This window comes from Uranotaenia lowii, chromosome 3 (genome assembly GCF_029784155.1).
Source record: "Uranotaenia lowii strain MFRU-FL chromosome 3, ASM2978415v1, whole genome shotgun sequence".
Lineage (NCBI taxonomy): Eukaryota > Metazoa > Arthropoda > Insecta > Diptera > Culicidae > Uranotaenia > Uranotaenia lowii.
Window position 1 is genome coordinate 13,113,088 of NC_073693.1, and position 19,731 is coordinate 13,132,818.

The 19,731-nt window shown below is 31.2% G+C and overlaps 1 protein-coding gene across 1 annotated transcript in view; it reads left to right on the top strand.

Moving 5' to 3' along the window:
- The window catches only part of LOC129758640 (vinculin), a 78,074-nt gene that overhangs the window by 35,992 nt on the left and 22,351 nt on the right, over positions 1-19,731 (top strand). Inside the window, exon 2 of the mRNA XM_055756188.1 lies at positions 8,765-9,011. Coding sequence (XP_055612163.1) covers positions 8,955-9,011 — 57 coding nt within the window. The 5' untranslated portion in view covers positions 8,765-8,954. The remainder of the gene's footprint in view (positions 1-8,764; positions 9,012-19,731) is intronic.

Below are 19,731 nucleotides of genomic sequence, written 5' to 3' on the forward strand. Positions count from 1 at the left end.
CGAAAATCAGTGTAAAAAATGTATTAGGATAAAAATAAAAATAAAACCCTAAAATTTGCCCAACAACGCTTCAAAGTAGCTTTGAGGATACAGTTTTTTTTCCTCAAATTTAATTCCATTAACAAAAACCCTCAAACGAGCACCGAGAGTAATGTATAGGAGCAGCAGTGAAAATACGTTTCAAATCAGCCATACAAATGGCTGTCTTACATGGCCGTAGGAACCACCCCACGAAGTTCCAGGATTGCTTTTCCTGGTATTCCCTACACTCAAAATTTCAAAATCTTAACCAAAGTTTTATGTTTGAGTGTGATGCCAAAACCTCGAAAACTAATCCCACGTTCTTTTACAGTTTTTAAAAATTGTCTTTCTGATAGAAATTCAATTCTGAATATTAAAATTTAAATGAGATTGATCTCATTTCGTAGCGTAGGTTCTGGTTCCATATTATCAAAATCCAAATTGTCTTTCTGATTTTATATTTTGGATTCTGTATTCAGTTTAGGATTCTTGATTTTCAGTAAGAATTATCATTATATGTTAGAAATAAAAAGCTGTATTGAAATCCTGGTTCTTATCCGATTTTTTTTTCATTCCAAATTTGATTCATGCTTTTTTAACCTATCATATGAAACCCTTGGAGCCAAAGGGGTATGAGTACAGCTAATTATTTCGTGAAAACACGTTTTTAAGTTGTTGTGTTTGGTCATTTTCTATTTATTCTTCTTTTTTTCATTCAAACGTTAAAAGATTTAAAAAAATTCAAAAATCTGAAAAAATCATCGAAATTAGTTTGAAGTATGAATAATCGTTTGGCATTTTTAACTCAATATCGAACATTTTGCACTTATAATCCTTTGGCTCTGAGTGACTCATGTGCATTTTCAATCTTAAGCTAAAATTTTTATTAATATTCATATTCAGATTCGAAGTTTCTTAGCTGAATTCTTATACAGATTTCAAACAAAACAAAGGTTCAATATGGCTATTCAGAATTCAAAGTCTTTCAGTCTCAAGTTTTTTTTTAGAAAAACTACTTTATTTTTTATACATCCTACGTTTCTATCCTCATAGGATCTTTATCAAGGACGAAAATGTTGTCATTTATTTGTCGAGTTTGATGCGGCGTATCGTTTACTGCTGTCGGTTTCTGTTTGAAAAATTAAAACTGTACAAGTGCAAGTATTTTGTTCGTTAAAAGTGTTACAAAAATCAACAATAGCTCAGAAAAAGAATTTTTAATTTTTGAAACAGAAACGGACAGCAGTAAACGATACGCCGTATTAAACCGGGCAAGAAAACGACAACTTTTTCGTCCCTGATGAATATCCTATAAGGATCTAAAAGTAGAATATGTAAAATTAAAGTCGTTTTTACTAAAAAAACTTGAGACTGAAAGTCGAAAATCAACTAAAAGTAAACTATACAGTCGCTCTAAAAAGAAAATTAAAAACTCAGATCAGATATTTACATCATTCAAAATTCCTAAAATGTCACTTTCCCAAATGATAAATCTGATTCAGATTCACATGGCAGATTGAAAGAATCAAGTCAATTTGAAACCCAAAACATCAGGATTGAAACTGATTCATGGTTGAGGGCTCTGAAACAAATTTCACTTTCGGCTCATATTTTAAATAGTAATCTGGAATTTAAATTCAGAAATCGTATTGAAATTCGGAAACAGATTCTAAATTCCAGTATTAAATTCAGTTTCAGAATAGTTATTCAGAATTAATATTCAAAATTCAGATTCAGATTCAGCTCTTGAAGATAAAAATATCAAGATTACTATTTTGTTGAGGATTTAAAATCGCACAGACTTATAATTTTGTCTGAATTTCAAATTTTCAATCAAAGTCAATGTCCTACACAATTCAGCTGAAAATCACAAATGTAAAGAAGAATTTTAGTTTATTTTGCATGTATTTTTTGATAAAAAATTTGATTTTATTTTAAAAAAAATTTACATATGATATTAATTATGGAATTCATTTTTAATGGAAAATATGTGTTGGTAAAGAAACATGTACCTCATATTCACGAAAAATAATCTACAGGAAATACCTTTTTTTTTATGCAAATATAGTGGTATATTGCAAATTTTTCAAGAGCAAATTTACAAACTAAAATCTTAACTTTGGATCGAGTTCGCAAGATTTAGATTTGAACCGAATTTTTTTAATCTTTTATATTTACTTTCAAAAATTTGAATTATTTTTATCGATGGTTTAAATCTTTGAATTTTCTCAGGAGTTTGATAGATTCAAATTATTTGATTTTAGCATGGAATAAGTTTTTTTTAAGTATTTGAATGCTTTCTTTAAAAAAACAACTTATTCTGTGCTCAAATCGAATAAGCTTAATCTTCCAGACACTTGAGCAAATTCTAAGCTAAAGGCTGAAGGCTTCATTATACAATTTTTTCATACCATTTTTAAGTTTTTTCGACGAATTTTCAAAAGTTACTTTTTCATACAAAAAAGATATGTGTGAAAAAACCTTAAAGATGAATGATCAAATAGTACTGAACTATATCAGTTTTCAGGTTTTTTTTAGAACCAAAATAACTTAGAAAAAATGATCAGCTATCAAAATACCCTCATGAGGCGGTTCTTCCTACGGCCCTGCTGTCTGGTTATGACTCGCAAAATTTGTTAAATCAAGCAGCAAAAGAATTCAAGATCGATATAGCATGCATAGTCAAACTTAGCTTATCGTCAGGCCAATTCAACCTTTAAACAAACGATCTTTTGCTAAAATAAATGTATCTCCTGAGCGATGGACTGTCACATTGAAATATTCACTCTTTGTTGATCACTAGAAAGGGTCCCCAAACAAGTCTAATGTTTGAATTTTATTTTTTATTTTTTTTTTCGTAATCTAGACTTAGGGTTAAACCATATAGAGAAATCGATTGGTATTGAAAAATGTTAAATTATTCAATCACGTTTTTCAAACTTTTCTCGAGTAAGATGTCTAAAAATCCTATACATTTTTTTCAGCCTTCTTGTGTGATGTTTTTCTGTTTTCTAACGCCTCGACTCAAATTGCATCACTGGAAAAACGCTGTAGAAAATAACACTTAAAATATTTTTTTCATGAAAATTTGCATATAGATAGTTTGAAATGTATTGTTGACACTGTATTATTTCAATTGTCGATTTTTCAAAAGTTGGAAAAAATTGCGTCACTCGCAGACAGATGATACAAATTTATTAAGTACAAACTTAGGATACAATTCTCAACTTTTTCTCGGTACGTTGCAAAACAACTTGGAATCCCACAGTTAACGGCGAGTTTTTTTCAAAAGTTATTTGGAACTCTAAGTATTGAAATGAAAAATAAAAAAAAACGAACACAAACACATACAGGATCTCAATGAAACTTGATGTTCCCTCGAAGAAATTCCTTTTTCTCAACTCTAAGCGTACATCTCTCGAGGATATGATGGCTAGCATCTTACAAATGCTAAAACCATCAACCCACACAGAAAGTGTACTACGTATGCCTTGACCGGGATTCGATCTCATACCCACTGGCTTAGAAGACTTGAACGCTATCCTCTACGCCACGGGCTGCGGCAACATGGAAGCCAAACATGTTTTCCATGCTAGAACTTTAATATGATTTTTATAATTTGTATTACGTGCCACTAGCATTTAATAATTTTTACTGGATCAAATTATCAATTAGCCAATTATCGGTTTACAGTTTTGTCTCCAGATGCAAACTACTGAACCTATTAAAAAAATATAGTTGGTATGGAATCGTTTTAATATCTGGTACGTTTTTGTTTAATTTGTATAATTTCAATGGCGTCGGAAAAATGGAGACAAATACATAAATTTTCGACGAAAATCGTGGTTCCGAGCAAAGCCTGAAATTGCCGTATAAAAGTTCTTGTGAAGCTTTTCGTTTCTGAATCTGCATATTTGGGGCAGTTAAAATGCCGAACTAAGCTATAAAGCAGACTTCCGCTCCATTTCGTCTTATTTTCGATCGTTTCCTGATTCAAATAATGCCTTGGAAGTATTTGAACCCAAGGTGGTCACCTTTGTAATCAAGGACATAAATTCTCTCAATGCACCAGAACTTAAGACCCATCGAAAAATAAGGAGATTTTCTGTAGTAACAACAAAAATATCTTGAAGAGTTCAGTCTTGAGGAAGAAAAGAAAAAGTAGATTTCTGTACAAAAAAAATTGCAGTCAAACTTTGTACAAAATTCAAAAAAATTGTACTATTTGAGCCGAAACAGGCCTTAATCTAGCTCAAATTCGAATGCAACTATTTTTTTGGCATGATGCCCAAATAAATATAAAAAATAAAATCAAAACCTGATTTTCGTGACCTCGTTATAACGCTGTGAAGTGCGTGTTAAAGGTTTTGTGTTGCAACTTATGTAGTTCCTAAACAATTTCTATATTTACCAAGGTTTTTTGCACACGTATAATTTAAAAGACCGTGTTATTTCCCGAAAACCTAGTGGAGAATCTGGAAACTCGCGTAAAAACCGTGTTCATTTCCAAGCTCCATAAATTGAAACCGAAGTCAGATGGAGTAAAGTGAAAGTGAGGGGAAAGGAGTGAGACGTGAAATATGACAAGAGTTGAAATACGTGAGAGGTTGAAAAAGAGAAGGGAAACGTGAGAAGTAAAAAGTGGTACGTGAGACACGAGAACTGAAAAGTAAAAAGTAAGAAATGAGAAGTGGGACGTGTGTCATGGTACGTGAGAAATGAGAAGTGAGACGTGATACCGGTTTTATGCCTTACTTCTTATAACTCACATTCCATGTATCACATATCACTTATCACTTCTCGCTTTTCACTTCTTACTTCTCACGTTTCACGTCTCCCTTCTCTCTAGTCATGTCTTACATCTCATCTCTCACGTCTTACGTCTTACTTCTCAAGTCTTTCGTCTCTTTTTATTTCTCATGTCTCACTCTTTTCTTCTCACATCTACTGTGCAACGTTTCACGTACAGCTACTTACTTCTCAGGTCGCAAGTCTCATTTCTAAGATTTCATGTCTAAGGAAACAGGTCTCAGGTTTCTTGTATCAAGTCTCAGGTTTAAAGTCATATTTATCATTTCTAATATCTCAGGTCTAAAGCTCTGTCTGTCAAGTCTGAGACTCCTCAATCAGCACTTTCTATGTCTCAGTTTTCGGTTTCCATGTCTCACGTATTATGTCTCATGTTTCATGCCTCATGTCTCACTTTTCAAGCTTCAGAACTAAGGTCCTAAAAATATAAAAATATGTATTTTCCACACGGAAAAACTCAGCAACTCATAAAATGTGTTGTAATTACACCTTGGTTGTAACTAACCCTCTGATGCTCAAAATATGTATAACCCCAAATCAAATTTGGGTTGCCAAAATACAGAAGTGACTAAATAATTGACATCGTTTATTTAAACATTTCTGTATAAAAAGTTGTTGTTGTTGGAATGTTAGTCAAAACGGATGCCAGTCAAAGCCTGACAAGAACAAATTGCCGGTCTGGTGGTCGACGGAGGGCATCTATTTCAGTGTACCTCCATCCGGATGTGGACCTCCAGGTGCTGCCCCAATGAGAGGAGCCAGTGGAGCAGCTCCTGGTGCCATTCCTACGATACGATGGTGGTTCCGTCGGTGGTCAGCGGATGGACGGAGCATAAGGCTCCAGACAAACGAACCTAGCATTGTCACCAAGCAAAGCTCAAGGGAGAAGCTGGACAAGCTTTAACCAGCAGAAAAATTGCAGTCCCCGTGTCTCTGGACGAAGTACCGATCCGATCAAGGTATTTTTGTTTTGTTTTTAGTTTACCATAAGATTTAAAAATCTTTTAAAAAATCCACTTCCTGGTGATACCAACCTCAAACGGTTTAGATTATCAAGTATGAAGGAGCAAGAGTGTAAGCTGGAGAGAAAGTAAAAAATAGATCCGGCAAGCTTCCTTTTATTTTTATTCGGAATTGGACTTACCACCAAGTACCAAACAAGCCACGGTAGAACAAAACGGCACTATCGAGTTCTTCTAAAGATTCTAGACAGGTAGGTTCAATCAATCAAATTTTATTTTTTAACTAACTAACAATTGGTTTTAAAGGTCCCCAATTACCCCCCACGGCATACCTCCAAGGCCAGCTGAAGAACCACATCACAAGGATTCCCATTGAAATCTGAGGAAACTGAAAAACATCATTAATGCCACCATGACATCAGCGGGATCTGAGTCAATCACCGCCGAATTGATTTAAATTTAGATATTTTTTATATGTATATGTTTGTATGCGCAGTTTTATATATTTCAAAATGTATTTTTATAAATAAAGAATTAGAATAAATAATATTTTTTAGAGAAATCATTTTTAATTTGCTGAAATTTATTTTATTCGTGAGAAAACAATTTCTTAATTGCTGGCATCCCTTCAAAATATACAGAATTGACTAACTGGGTGGAAGCTTTCGAATGTGTAAAAGCTTTTTGCTCACGCTCTGTGTAAAGCGCCCAAACTTAAAACTAAGTGGAGACACTTTTTTCGAATTTGTATGGATTTTTATACAGAACAGAGTAACTTTGTTTACCGTGCATTGAATATTTTTTCTCAGATACCGTGTTTATTGTAAAAATCGTGTAAAAACCTAGGTGTACTTCCTCTACTCAAAACAAACCGGCAGCCTGTTTATGAATTAGGGAGTATATTTACTGTGCGAAGTTTCACGTAAAACTTCTTATTATTCAGGTCGCAGGTCTAATTTCCAAGATCCCATGTCTCAGGTTTCTTGTCTCAAATCTCAGGTTCAAAGTCCTATTTTTCAATGTTACAGGTCTAAGGCCTCATTGTCTCATGTCTCAGGTCACAAATCTCAGGTCTCCACCAATCTCACGTCTTATGTCTTCGGTCTCAGTTTCCATGTCTTGTGCATTATGCCTCATGTTTCATGGCTCAAGTCTCACCTTTCAAGCTTAAGAGTTAAGCGTCTTAAAAAAATATATATTTTTATGTTTTCCATTAAATATTTTCTCTCAGATACCATGTTAATTTTAAAAACAGTGTAAAAAACCGAGCTATATGCGAAAACCGTGTAAAAACCTTAGTGTATTTCCTATAATATAATCAAAAAAAAAAAAAAAAACGGCAGCCTGTTGAATTAGAGAGTATGTCTTTGATTTTTTTTTAGAGTCATTACATTACTCAGTAGTATAATTAAATTTATTCTGAAGTGTGTTTATTTCGCTTTAGTTTAAACAGAGTCGTTTCGCTTCGGATTTACTTGTCTTTACAATAACTCCGAAACAGTTAGCATAGCGAGAAATAAAATCAGCATTTCATTATTATCTGGAATTGATTCCAAAACTCAAATTCGTTATCATAATTCAAAATTCAGATGACATCTTTAGTTTGATATCAGGGGATGAATAACGCGAAAGCGTTAAAAACCTAAAAAAAATCTTTAGTTCGAAATGAAACCCAATATTCAGAATTCAGATCCAAAATTTTCCATTTTGATCTTACCTAACCTACCTACCTACTCTTTGATGCATACCTAAAATTTCAGTTTTATTCAAGCATCATATGATTTAAAAAAAAACATCTAACGAATTCGTCGCGACCACCGAAACTTTCAGCTGATTCGAGTTTCCCTTAATCAGGATCCATGGTTTCGCTTGTGACGGTGTGACAAGATTAGTGTCGATCGTCAAGATTTTAACATTTGAAACGGTGAATGAAATAAACAGCAAAAAAAGCTGTTGCCGCCAACAACGCCCACTCACGTGAGATTTTTTTTTTGGTTTTGAACTGGCAACAGCGGGTTGATTTTTTTATTTGGATGGTTTTGATCGTGTTTATTTTGCTTCGAAAATTGTCGAGGTCAATATAATGTTGGTGGTGGGATTAGGATCGAAATTGCCCGTTGTTGGGACAAGTGGAAGAAAGATTATTCTTAGACTTGACTTTACAACTTGAACTTAAACTTCCAGTTCAACAGAACCTTTTAAATTCGATGAAAAGTGTCACTTTCATCAAACTTTGATCGTTAAGAATAGTTAGTGTCCAAACGTGTTTCGTTCAACTATTTTAATCTAACATAAACACGATTAGCCCAAAATAGAAGAAGCTAGTCATCGCCAATGGCAGGGAAATACCGTGTCTAATTAAATTTTCCGATCGAAATTAATTACCAGCTTCGGCCAAGCACGTTACTTTTCATTGGCAGGGCAAAATTGGAAACATGCCGCGTGCTGCAGCGCAGAAATCGAATATGCTAAACTGTGAGCGGAACGTTCGTCGCGACGCTGCTACCAATTTTCAGCTTAGCCAAACCAAGAATGAGTCACGGATTGTTTATTAAGGGGGTTGATGCGGAGGAAAAAAAGAAGCAACAAATCGCGAGAAGTTGGCCAGAAGCAGCTGGTATTTTTGTTCTGTTTTTTTTTTTTCGTCAGGGCGTATGTCCGCTGACTTTTTGGCGTATCGCGCTTGAAGAAAGGCGTGCTCGCCGGAACAATACAAACAACGACGACTACGCTATACGCAACACAATCTTCCTCCGGATGGTGACGCATTAAGTCAATTTCGGTTTCGGTTACTCAAGTGCTCGGTCCGTGAGCTTGAAGGTGTGCTGACTGAACCTCATTTCGTAAGAAATTCTGATCTCATAGTCAGTTGGTTTTCAAAAATTTAGAATTCCATTTACCTTCGTTCAGTTTAATTTAAAATTCCTCAATTCAAATATTCAAACGTTTTCTCTCTTTTGGTTCTTTTTCAGAATTAACGCATCGGTAAACTGGAACTGCCGATAGCAACAACCGGGGCAGGAACGGAACGGAAGCTGGCCGCCGGAAGGAATCCGTTCAACTAGGCGAGGAACGGAAAAACGAGCCTGTGAGCTAAAGTACAAAGAAGAAAAATTAGTTCCCTCAAAGAACGTTGAATTTTATACATAATACCCCGCAAAAATGCCTGTCTTTCACACCAAAACGATCGAGAGCATCTTGGAGCCGGTTGCACAACAGGTACGTGCCAATCTGGTTAAATAATATCTAATGTAGCGGTCTTATGAACCATTTCTGTCTCGAACAACGAGCGAGCGGCGTTAGTTTAGGTTCTGTTCTAACACCGTTCAACGTATTAGAAGGAAGTATTGCACAGTGGATGAAAAAAAGTCTGAAAATTGGAAGAAATTATTGATCGTCATCGTAGAAATTTGCAACATTTAATGCAGTTAACTCTTCAAAGCTAACTATTTAAGTCGTGAAAATTTAGAAAACAGTTTGAAAATGCTATAAATCATTATTAGATACTTTAAGCGAAGTTTAAGCTGTTGCTGAAGGAAACTTAAATTAAGGTTTCAAACAAATTTTAGAGCTTAGATAACCTGTTTTTAGATCGAAATAAGCTTGAATCTAAAAAAATGCTGTAAAATATTTAGAAATGAAAAAAATATTCAGAAGAAATATTATTTCTGACAAATTAGGCCTGAACAAATTTTAAATCCTTCTTTTGTCACTCGGAGTTGGAACATCGCGAGGGGGGACACAATAAAAAATAATGCGAAAAATAAATATATTGGAATAAATTGCACGAAAGCTTTTATGCAACAAAATTGCATACTATATCATTGCAAACATATAAGTCAAGTAACTTTCTATTGAATAATTCAATAAAATCAAGAATACAAAAGGTGAAAAAACTTCCATCTTCCAAATTTTGTATTTCGGTCTTGTAATCTATCGGATATTGGATTTTTTTGTCGAAATTTACATAAAATAGTTCAAACTTTATTTATTCCCCCCCTTCGGATTTTCTGGAAAGAAGAAATTGATATTTGTTCCAGAAATATCAATTTCTTCTTTTGTCACCCCCCCCCCCCCCCTTCGGAATTTCAAAAAACCCGAAGGGGGAAATTAATAAAGTTTGAAGTAATTTATGTAAATTTCGATAAAAATTCCAATATCTGAAAGATTAAAAGATCAAAAAACAAATTTCAGATGATGGAAGTAATTTCACCTTTTGTTTTCCTGATTTGATTGAATTATTCGATAAAAAATTACTTGATTTAGAAGTTTTGTGCAACGATATAGTATGCAATTTTTGTTGCATACAAGCTTCCGTGCAACTTATAGCAACATCTAGGAAAAAATACCAAAACTAAAAATTGATCGATGTATATAAAATTAAAAAATTACGAAAATGAAGAATATGACAAAAATGATTAAATAAGATTGGACTCAAACTAAAATTAAAAAAAATTAAAAAAAAACCTAGATTTACTAAACTGATAAAATGACCGGAACGACAAAAATGAAAAAAACTACAATAAAAAAATGGGCGATAAAAAATCACAGCGGTGAAAAAATAACTGCCATACAAAATGACAGCGATAAAAGAAAATAGCTGTGATAAAAAAGTTACAAAAATTGGAAAAAGGGCCAAAAAACAGATTTTAACACATTGCGGAACAAATACGAGATATCTCCTGAATCAAAGCAATCGAAGATTCCCTTTAATTAAAGCACGGTATAAGAAAAGTGCAGATACCGTTATTTCGATAGCAACTTACTATCTAGAAGATAGTAAATTGCTATCGAAATGCCAGTATCAGTACATTTCTTATACCATGGTTCAATTGAAGGGAATCTTTCGACTCGCTCGCGGCGAGTATACTGTATTTAGAAGCATACATCCAATGTCATCAATTTAACAATGGGAATCTTGTTTTATTCTTCAAAACTAAACACAAATTTTTCGGTAACTCAAACTGAGATATAGAATGCTGAAATTTGGTGTTTCCCGATTTAGATTTTTTTGCAGTCTTTTAATGTGTTATTAAAAAAACTTCAATAAAAACATGTAAAAGTTTAACAAAGACGAAAATTAAAACAATAAAAATAAAAACAATCAAAGATATAAAATAAAAACAATATAAAATTAAAAACTAAATTAAAAAAAAAATTATAGATGTTGTTAAAGATGTTCTATAATTTTTTTAAAAATAAAAAAATAAAAAAAATTTAAAACAAAACATTAAAAACTAAAAAAAAAATTTAAAACAAGAAATTAAAAAAAATTCAAAAAATTAAAAAATGAAAGAAATTTAACCTTCCCATGCCGTTCGGGTCAATATGACCCGAAGCGCACATTTAAAATCTCTTTATCATCTTTCCAATATACTGAAGAACTTGGAATTTTGACAGACCAAGTATGTTCTATGAAAATAATGATCAAATTAACGTCAAAAAATTGAAATATGAGTTTTGAAAATCGGTTCATTGGGAAATGAAATACAGCTAAGCAAAGCAAAAATTGGATATCGTTTTTTTAAAGATAGATTTTTTTCTACCGGAAGATCTGAGATAGCGGTCAAAACTTTCATTGGACCCCAACATATCTATACACTGTCGGATAGATGGATTCTTGACGATTTCAAACATCAATGAAACACTTAAATACAGAAAAGCTGTCAAAAGTTATGAACATTTTAAAAATAAAATTGATTTTTCGGACTTTTTACTTACTGAACCAGTTTCTGATAACTTGGTAATACATATCGACTTAATTTTAAAATTTGGAGTAATAAGAACAAATTACCTACACAATGAATAAAATATCATCAAAATCGGTTAACATTTACAGCCAGGAAAACGAAATCAAACTACAATTCAAATTTCCCCGAAACGGATATTTTGTGAACGGCATGGGAAGGTTAAAAAAGAAAACAAAATTAAAACAATGAGAAAAATTTTAAACCATGAAAAAAAATTCAAAAAACAAAAAAGTACAAAAAATAACAAAAAATAAAAATTAAAAAAAAGAAAAAAATATCAAAGAATTAGAAAAATAATTAATAGAAAAAGAAAAATATTTAAAAGAATTTAAAATAAAAAAAAATTCAAAATATTTTAAAAAAAATTTAAAATTAGAAATCATTTTAAAAAATAAAAATAATAAAAAAAAAATTAAGAAAAATTAAAAAGTAAGGAAAAAATATATATAAAAAAAAAAAATAAATGTAAAAAAAATAAAATTAAAAAAAAAATTTAAAAAAAAATAAAATTTAAAAAAAATTAAAAAAAATAAAAAAACAATAAAAAAAAATAAAATAAAATAATAAAGAACAATAAAGAAAAAACAATGAAAAATAAAAAATATTAAAGAACAATAAAGAAAAAACAAAAAAAAAACATAAAAAATACAAAAAAATAACAAAGAAAAATAATAAATAAATACCAAGAAAACAGAAATAAAAAACCAAAAGAAAATTAAAAAAAAAACAATTAACAAAAAAAAACAAAATTAAAAAAAAAACAAAACAAAAAAAATTAAAAAAAACAAAAGAAAAAAACAAAAAAAATTAAAAAACAAATTAAAGAAAAAAAAATAAATAAAATTAATTAAAATAAAAAAATTAAAAAAAAAACAAAATAAATAAAAAATAGACGAAATAAAAAATTTAAAAAAATAAACAAAATAAAAAATAACAAAAACAATACAAATAAAATATAAAATAACAAAAACAAAAAAAAAATAAAACCAAATAAAATATAAAAAAAATATCTTAAAACAAAAAATTGAAAAAAAAGTAAAAAATAGAAAAAAAAGTAAAAAAACATGATAAAAAACTTCAATTCGTTTTTTATCATGTTTTTTTTGGTTTTTTTCAATTTTTTACTTTTTTTTTCTATTCTTTACTTTGTTTTTTTAAAAAAAAAACCAAAAAAAAAAAATAACAAAAAGAACAAAATAAAAAAGTTTAAAAAAAAATTAAAATATGCAAAAAAAACCAAAATAAAAAATTAAAAAAAATAAATTAAAGAAAACAAATGAAAAAAAAAAACAAAATAAAATAAAAAAAACAAATTAAAATATTAAGAAACTTAATTTTGAATAAAATAGAAAATAAAACAAATAAAAAAAGGAATGGAAAACAAGAAATAAACACAAGGAATTAACAAAAATTAAAAAAAAAGAAATAGAAAAAGTAAAAATGAAAATTAAATAAAGAATTAGTAAAAAACCAACAAAAAATTTAAACAAGAACTTAAAAAAATGGGAAAAATCAAACAAAAAATTAAAATAGTAAAAAAAATAAAAAAAAACTAGAAGTTTATTTACAGAAATAAAAAAAAATTGAAAACATTCCAAAAAATTTAAAAAATAATAAAATGAAAAAAAAATCAAATAAAATAACAATCTAAAAAAACTGAAAAATTTTTTTGGTCCGCCAGCAATACATATAAATCACAAATGTCCTATGTAAAGATAAAAAAAAAAATAAAGCAAGAAAAATTTAAAAAATGATATAAAGAAAATAATTTGAATGATTGTTTTAATATATTTTTCTTTAAATCATGTTTTAATGTTTCCTTCAAAAAAAAAAAACCTAAACAATTGAGGAAAAGACTTACACAGTAAAAGAAAAAGAAACAAAACGAAAAAAAGGAAAACAAAATACATGGGAAAAGAAAAAAAAGAAAAAAAGGAAAACTCAAAAGGAAAACACAACATGAAAACAAAAAAGGAAAGGAAATACAGCACTAGAAAAAAATGGAAAAGGAAAAGAAAATGAAAAAAAAATGAACGGAAAAAATGAAGAGTTAATCTTTTTTAAAGAAAAGGAAAAAATGAAGAGTTTAAAAAGAGAAAAGAAAAAACGGAAAAGTCAAAAAGGAAAAAAATGAAAGAAAAAGAATGAAAGGAATAGAAAAAAGGAAAAGTAAAAAGGGAAAGAAAAAAGTAAAAAAAAATCAATAAGGGAAAAGAAAAAAGGAAATTCAAAAAATGGAAAAGAAAAAATAGAAAAGAAAAAAAAGAAAAGAAATAAAAGGAAAGGAAAAAAATAAATGTCGAAAAGAAAAAATAAAGAAAAGAAAAAAAAATGAAAGAAAAAGAATAGTAAAAAAGGAAAAAAATAAAAAAGGGAAAAATTGAAAAAAATATATTAAAAAAAAAATGTCGAAAAAAGGAGAAGGAAATAGAATAGTAAAACAAAAAAAAGGAAAAGTTAAGAAAACAAATAAGAGAAAAACAAAAAAAATTAAAAAAGAAATAACACAAAAAAAGAAAAAAAATGAGAAAATAAAGAAATTACAGAAAAAAAGAATAAAATTTAAAAAAAATTAAGGAAAAAAGAAGAAAAAAAACAAAAGTAACAAAAATAAATAAAGGAAAAAAAAGTTTAAAAAAATAGAAAAAGTCAATGCAAATAAGAATGAGCACGAGAGAAAAAAAAATAGGAAAAAAGAAAAAGAAAAAAAAAGAAAAAAAAGAAAAAAAAAGAAAAAAAAGAAAAAAAAGAAAGAAAAAGAAAAAAAGAAAAAAAAGAAAAAAAAAGAAAAAAAAAGAAAAGAAAAGAAAAAAAAGAGAAAAATAGAAAAAAGAAAAAAAAAAAAAAATAAATTAAACTGCCAATCAAAAATCCAAGTAATCGGATATTAAAAAAATTAATTAAAAAAATTAATATAAGAAAAGTTATAAATATTTCAAAAGAAACTTCCCAATACACAAATTGTAAGGTATTAAAAAAATGATAGAATTGCCAAAAGTATCAAATGAGAGGAATTATAAATCGACAAATGTTTTTGACAAAAATAATAAAAGTAGTGTAATAAAACAAAGTATAAAAATGAGAAAAGTTATAAATTTCTGTGATAAAAGCTATCGAAAAGCAGAAATTCAAAAAAAAGCTCAATACCAATAAATTAAATTCTATATTTTTAAATAAAAAACCTTTTTTAAACAAGATAACTGAGAAAATAAAAATAACACCTAAACAATTAAGAAAAAAGCCAAACATTACAAAAATGACAAATGGTAAGACGATACATTGAAAAATAGACTAAGAGTATAAAAATGCTGAAGACTACAAATAATCAGTAACTTTTTACTCTAGTTTATTTTTCGTGTCGTCCAATTCTGACCACTTGCCGCTCACTGTGTCTGACTAACATACTGTTTCTATTTTTGTCCACATAGTTGTCCATATAGTTTTTCAAGGCACGCTAGACCTGGGACCTGGGATGGCTGACGCAGATTTTGACCATCACTTACCAGCGCCACGTGACAGGTTTCGGAAAATTTGATTTATTGGTCGGAAGGGACAAAACTGAAATGCAATTTTGCTAAGCTAGTCAGTCCGTCAGTCAGTCAGCAGATACGAGGAGTGGGGTGCTATTTCACAGCATTTTTTTTATCATATTTATATTTATTAAGGCATTTTACTTCTTACATCGTATATTTTATAGGATAAATTTGATGAATCGAAAGTAATAGGAAATTTTCTCTTAGCATTTTTTTCCTGATATTACAACATTCTCAAACCTGGTTTCAGTAATAAATTTGAAAAAAAAAAATCCTGTAAAAACTCAGTTTAGGCCCAGTAAAATCTCCAACAAAACCAGTAAACAATTTCCCCAAGAAGGTGAACAAACTTCCACAAGTCAGAACGCACACAGATCATACGTCGAGTCGAGTCGAGAGTACCTAAATGTATGATCGTCTCGGAAACGACGCGATTCTTCTCGGCGCGCGTTTGTTGAATCTAATTTTAATTCGATTGAATAAACTCCTTCACGTCTGGCGCGGACGATGGCTGTATTTGTTTGTTGTATTAGGGTGACAGGTTTTTTGTTAATTCTCGAGCTTACTTAAAATGTCTTACATTCTCAGTTTAGAAAAAAATCTACATGCTCCTATACTGAATTTTAAAATTTTAGGTTTAATTTTGAACTCTCTGTATTGATTCTTTTTTTCCTGGATCTGTGAATTAAAATTCAGATTCCTTAAAACTTGATTTGAATTCTTGTTTATTTTGGATGTATTAAAAAAAATGAATTGTCACCCTAATGTCTTCTAAAATAAGAATGAATCGGCCAGGTAAGAGCTGTGCTACCTATACGAACAGCTTCTTCCGTTTAGCATTAATTTTAATATTTTTCCGATGTTTTTTCCCAGCCGGCTTTCAAAATGAGGTCGAAAACGTGTAGGAGATTGATAATCTATTCAGTTTGACCAACCATAATCGTCGTCGTCAGCCAGATGTGCGTTGGCCCAGAGCTTGCCGAATATAGAAATAGTTATGACAGCGAAAAAAACGGTCAAACGCAAACAAGGGAATGACTAAAAAGAATATTTTCAAACAGCATTATCATTCTAAAGTAAACATAAGGAATTAAGCAGGATGGATGATATGGTTATCACCTGAAGTCAGATTTTAAAGCGAATCAGAAACGTAACGATAAAAAACAGACAATTATTTATAGACAAACAAATGTTTCAAAATGAGAATTTTTTTTGTTTCCAAAGATAGCATTTTATATTTACACCTTCCAAATGGTGTAAATTTCCCATACGGTTCAAAAATAAGCGCGTGAAATCGCAAATTTTATGTTTGCTTGTCGTGGCTCGAAAAAAACAACAACATTCGCTTCCAAACAATGACCGAAACAAGCTTGCATTTTTTTTCTGCTGAAATTCTGTCGAAGATTGTTTTTCCTTCGCCACTGTAAACAATTGTAAAGACCGAAGCCCAAACAAACGTTCTCGGAAAAGAGACAAATCTACAAAACATTTTGGCGTAAAATCACAGTTTAGTGGCCTGTAATCCTTGGCATCGACCACGCATTCAGACCTATTTGGATTCGAATAAAAAAAAAGTTCAAGAAATTATGTTTCACGCTACCGGGTACCTACTTACAAATATAAGGGAGACAGTCAAGTCAAGGTATTCCTGTGAACGGCAGCTGGATTAGCAATTTAATTCACTTAATCGTAGGTCGACTCCCTGCTTGAGACGCGAAAAAACACCCTCACTTCCGCAGCTCGCCGTCATTAGCTCATCGAATGACGAATCGTGTGCCCGGCTTTTTCTTACTTTGAAAAGCCTATGTATGAATAATAAGGGCGGCCAACAAGAATTGGTGTGCGCTCGCTTGATCTACTAACGGGGCCATTAATCTTTCCGCGCTGCGCATGTCCAACGTGATGATGTTGATGGGCGGCTTCTCTGCTTTCTTGTCGCGACTGAGACGATGACGGCGACTGGCTGAGAGATGACTTTTGAAGTGACAGCAACTTTCTGCAAGCGATCGTGTTTCAGTGTCTTTCGAGGAAGGGAGATTGAACTGATCTATGGGTTTCAAAGTCATTTCTTGAGTATCCTGTTCCGGTGTTGTTGACAAAATCGACAAAATTCATAAGATTGACAAACTTGACAAACTGGACAAACTTGACAAAGTTCACAAATTTGTCAAAACTGACAAAATAGAAAAATATTACAGAAAAATTTCAAAATCGACAAAAAATTTTAAAATTCACAAAATACACAAATTAGTAAAAATTGACAAAATTGACGAAATTGACAAAATTAAAATCGACAGTTTGGTGGGGGTATTGGGTGAAAGTTCTCAAAAACTAGAACACTAAATCCGACGCACAACATGAGAAGCGAAACATGAGACGTGTGAAGGTGAGACACGGATCACGATACACTTCTCTCGTCACACATCTCACACCTCAATTCTCAATTCTCATTTCACACTTAACACTTCTCACTTTTCAATTGCCACTTTTCACTTCTCACTACTCACGTCTCCTTTCTTACTTCTTCCGTCTTATTTCTCATTTCTCACGACTCACCCTTCACATCCCATTTCTCGCTCCTTCTCACTGCTCACGTCTCATTTCTCACGTCATACGGTTTCACTTAGCATTTCTCACACGTCCCATCGCTTATTTCTAGCGTCTTTCACATTATTTTTCATTTTTCATTTATTTCTTACTATTCACGTCTCACATTCCACATTTCACTTCTTACTTCTCATGTATCATTCCTATGTGGTTTATCTATAGGTGGGGACAAGACTGCCCTTGCACGAGTGTGAGAATCAGTTTTTTCAATGTTTTGATTGCTACGTCACAAACGTTCATGAGCGTCTCGACGTTGAAGTCGCCGTTTATCGACGACATGCAACTTTTCATGTTATTTGAAAAATCACAATCAAAGCACCCTTTTATTTACGCTTTTTCTTCCTGACGCCTAGTACGGCGACGCTATAAGTTCTAAATAATAAACAACTTTATTTGCGTCCAAACATACCTCCTAATATGTTTCTATAGCTACATTCGGACGCCTTATACTTGACTCCGTGATGGCGTCGCGTTACGTCACAATCGTTCATAAACAACTGTATGGATACAACGAACTAATACTAAAGTTTTTGGTTGTCCCCACCTATAGATAAACCACATAGCATTAGAACTACATTGGACTGAGTTGATTTGGGGTCATTTTTGAATTTCACAAACCCTGGGGTCTAAACAACTTCGTTTTGGTTTAAAACTCATCCATAATTTTTTGCATAATTTTTGAGTAACGTTTACATGAGTAAATTTGGACTTTTAGGTTTCTATGGGAAAATTGAATATTTTGTACTGAAAAATCAACATCATTTTTTTTCTTCTGTTGCATCAAGCAGAATCTGATACACGAAACTTAAGACATGAGGCTTGAAATCTGTGTGAGGCCTGAGACCTGAGACTTGAGACCTGAGGCTTGACACATGGTAATAAGAGACTTGAAACGTCAGACTAGAGAAGGGAAACGTGAGAAGTGTGACATGAAACACATGTGGAATGATACCTATGTGGTTTATCTAAAGGTAGGGACAACCAAAAACTTAAGTATTAGTTCGTTGTATCCATACAGGTGTTTATGAACGATTGTGAAGCTATAGAAACATATTAGGAGGTATGTTTGGACGCAAATAAAGTTGTTTATTATTTAGAACTTATAGCGTCGCCGTACTATGCGTCAGGAAGAAAAAGCGTAAATAAAAGGGTGCTTTGATTGTGATTTTTCAAATAACATGAAAAGTTGCATGTCGTCGATAAACGGCGACTTCAACGTCGAGACGCTCATGAACGTTTGTGACGTAGCAATCAAAACGTTGAAAAAACTGATTCTCACACTCGTGCAAGGGCAGTCTTGTCCCCACCTATAGATAAACCACATAGGTTCTTATGTAGCAGGTTTCAGGTCTCAAATATAGCAGAAATTATACCGCTTCGATGAAACCTTGTTGATCGTAAGAGTTTAAAAAAAAAATCAAACTGCGACTCAAAAAACTATGGGGAAAATAGGGCCAAAAAGTGGACAATAAAGTTCACATAAGCATTTAATGCTTTATGTGTTACGAACCTATTAATTACCTGTAGACAGGCCCATGCGAAGGACCCGTTCATGGGAGGGAGGGAGGTAGGAGGATGTTTCGACATTTAAATTACGCCATAAATGATAACAATACCGAAAATGTTCACTAAATAAGGAATGACTTTTAGAACCATATACTAATTTAATTAAGATTGTGCATTAAAATTCAGTTTATTATTTATTATTTTGCGAACATTTCATAGATTATTTAAAATCATGATCAATTATAAAAAGAAGATTTAAAATAATTAAAATAAGCTGTTGTTGTGTTTTTCTCGTAAAATGTGTTTCTCATTTAAAATTTAGATTTACAGACTTTCAAGAAGATTAACATATTTCGGAACAAAAACGTGACATCTCGTTTTCATCTGCAATAAGTGTGCTACACTTAAAAGCATAAATAAAATGTTATAAATTGAATAATGAATCTATATTATACTAAATTAAGCCGTCATTTCCAGTAAATCAAAGATAATTAATTTGTAGAATTTGATTCAGTGGTTTCTAAGATACAGAATGTAGAATTT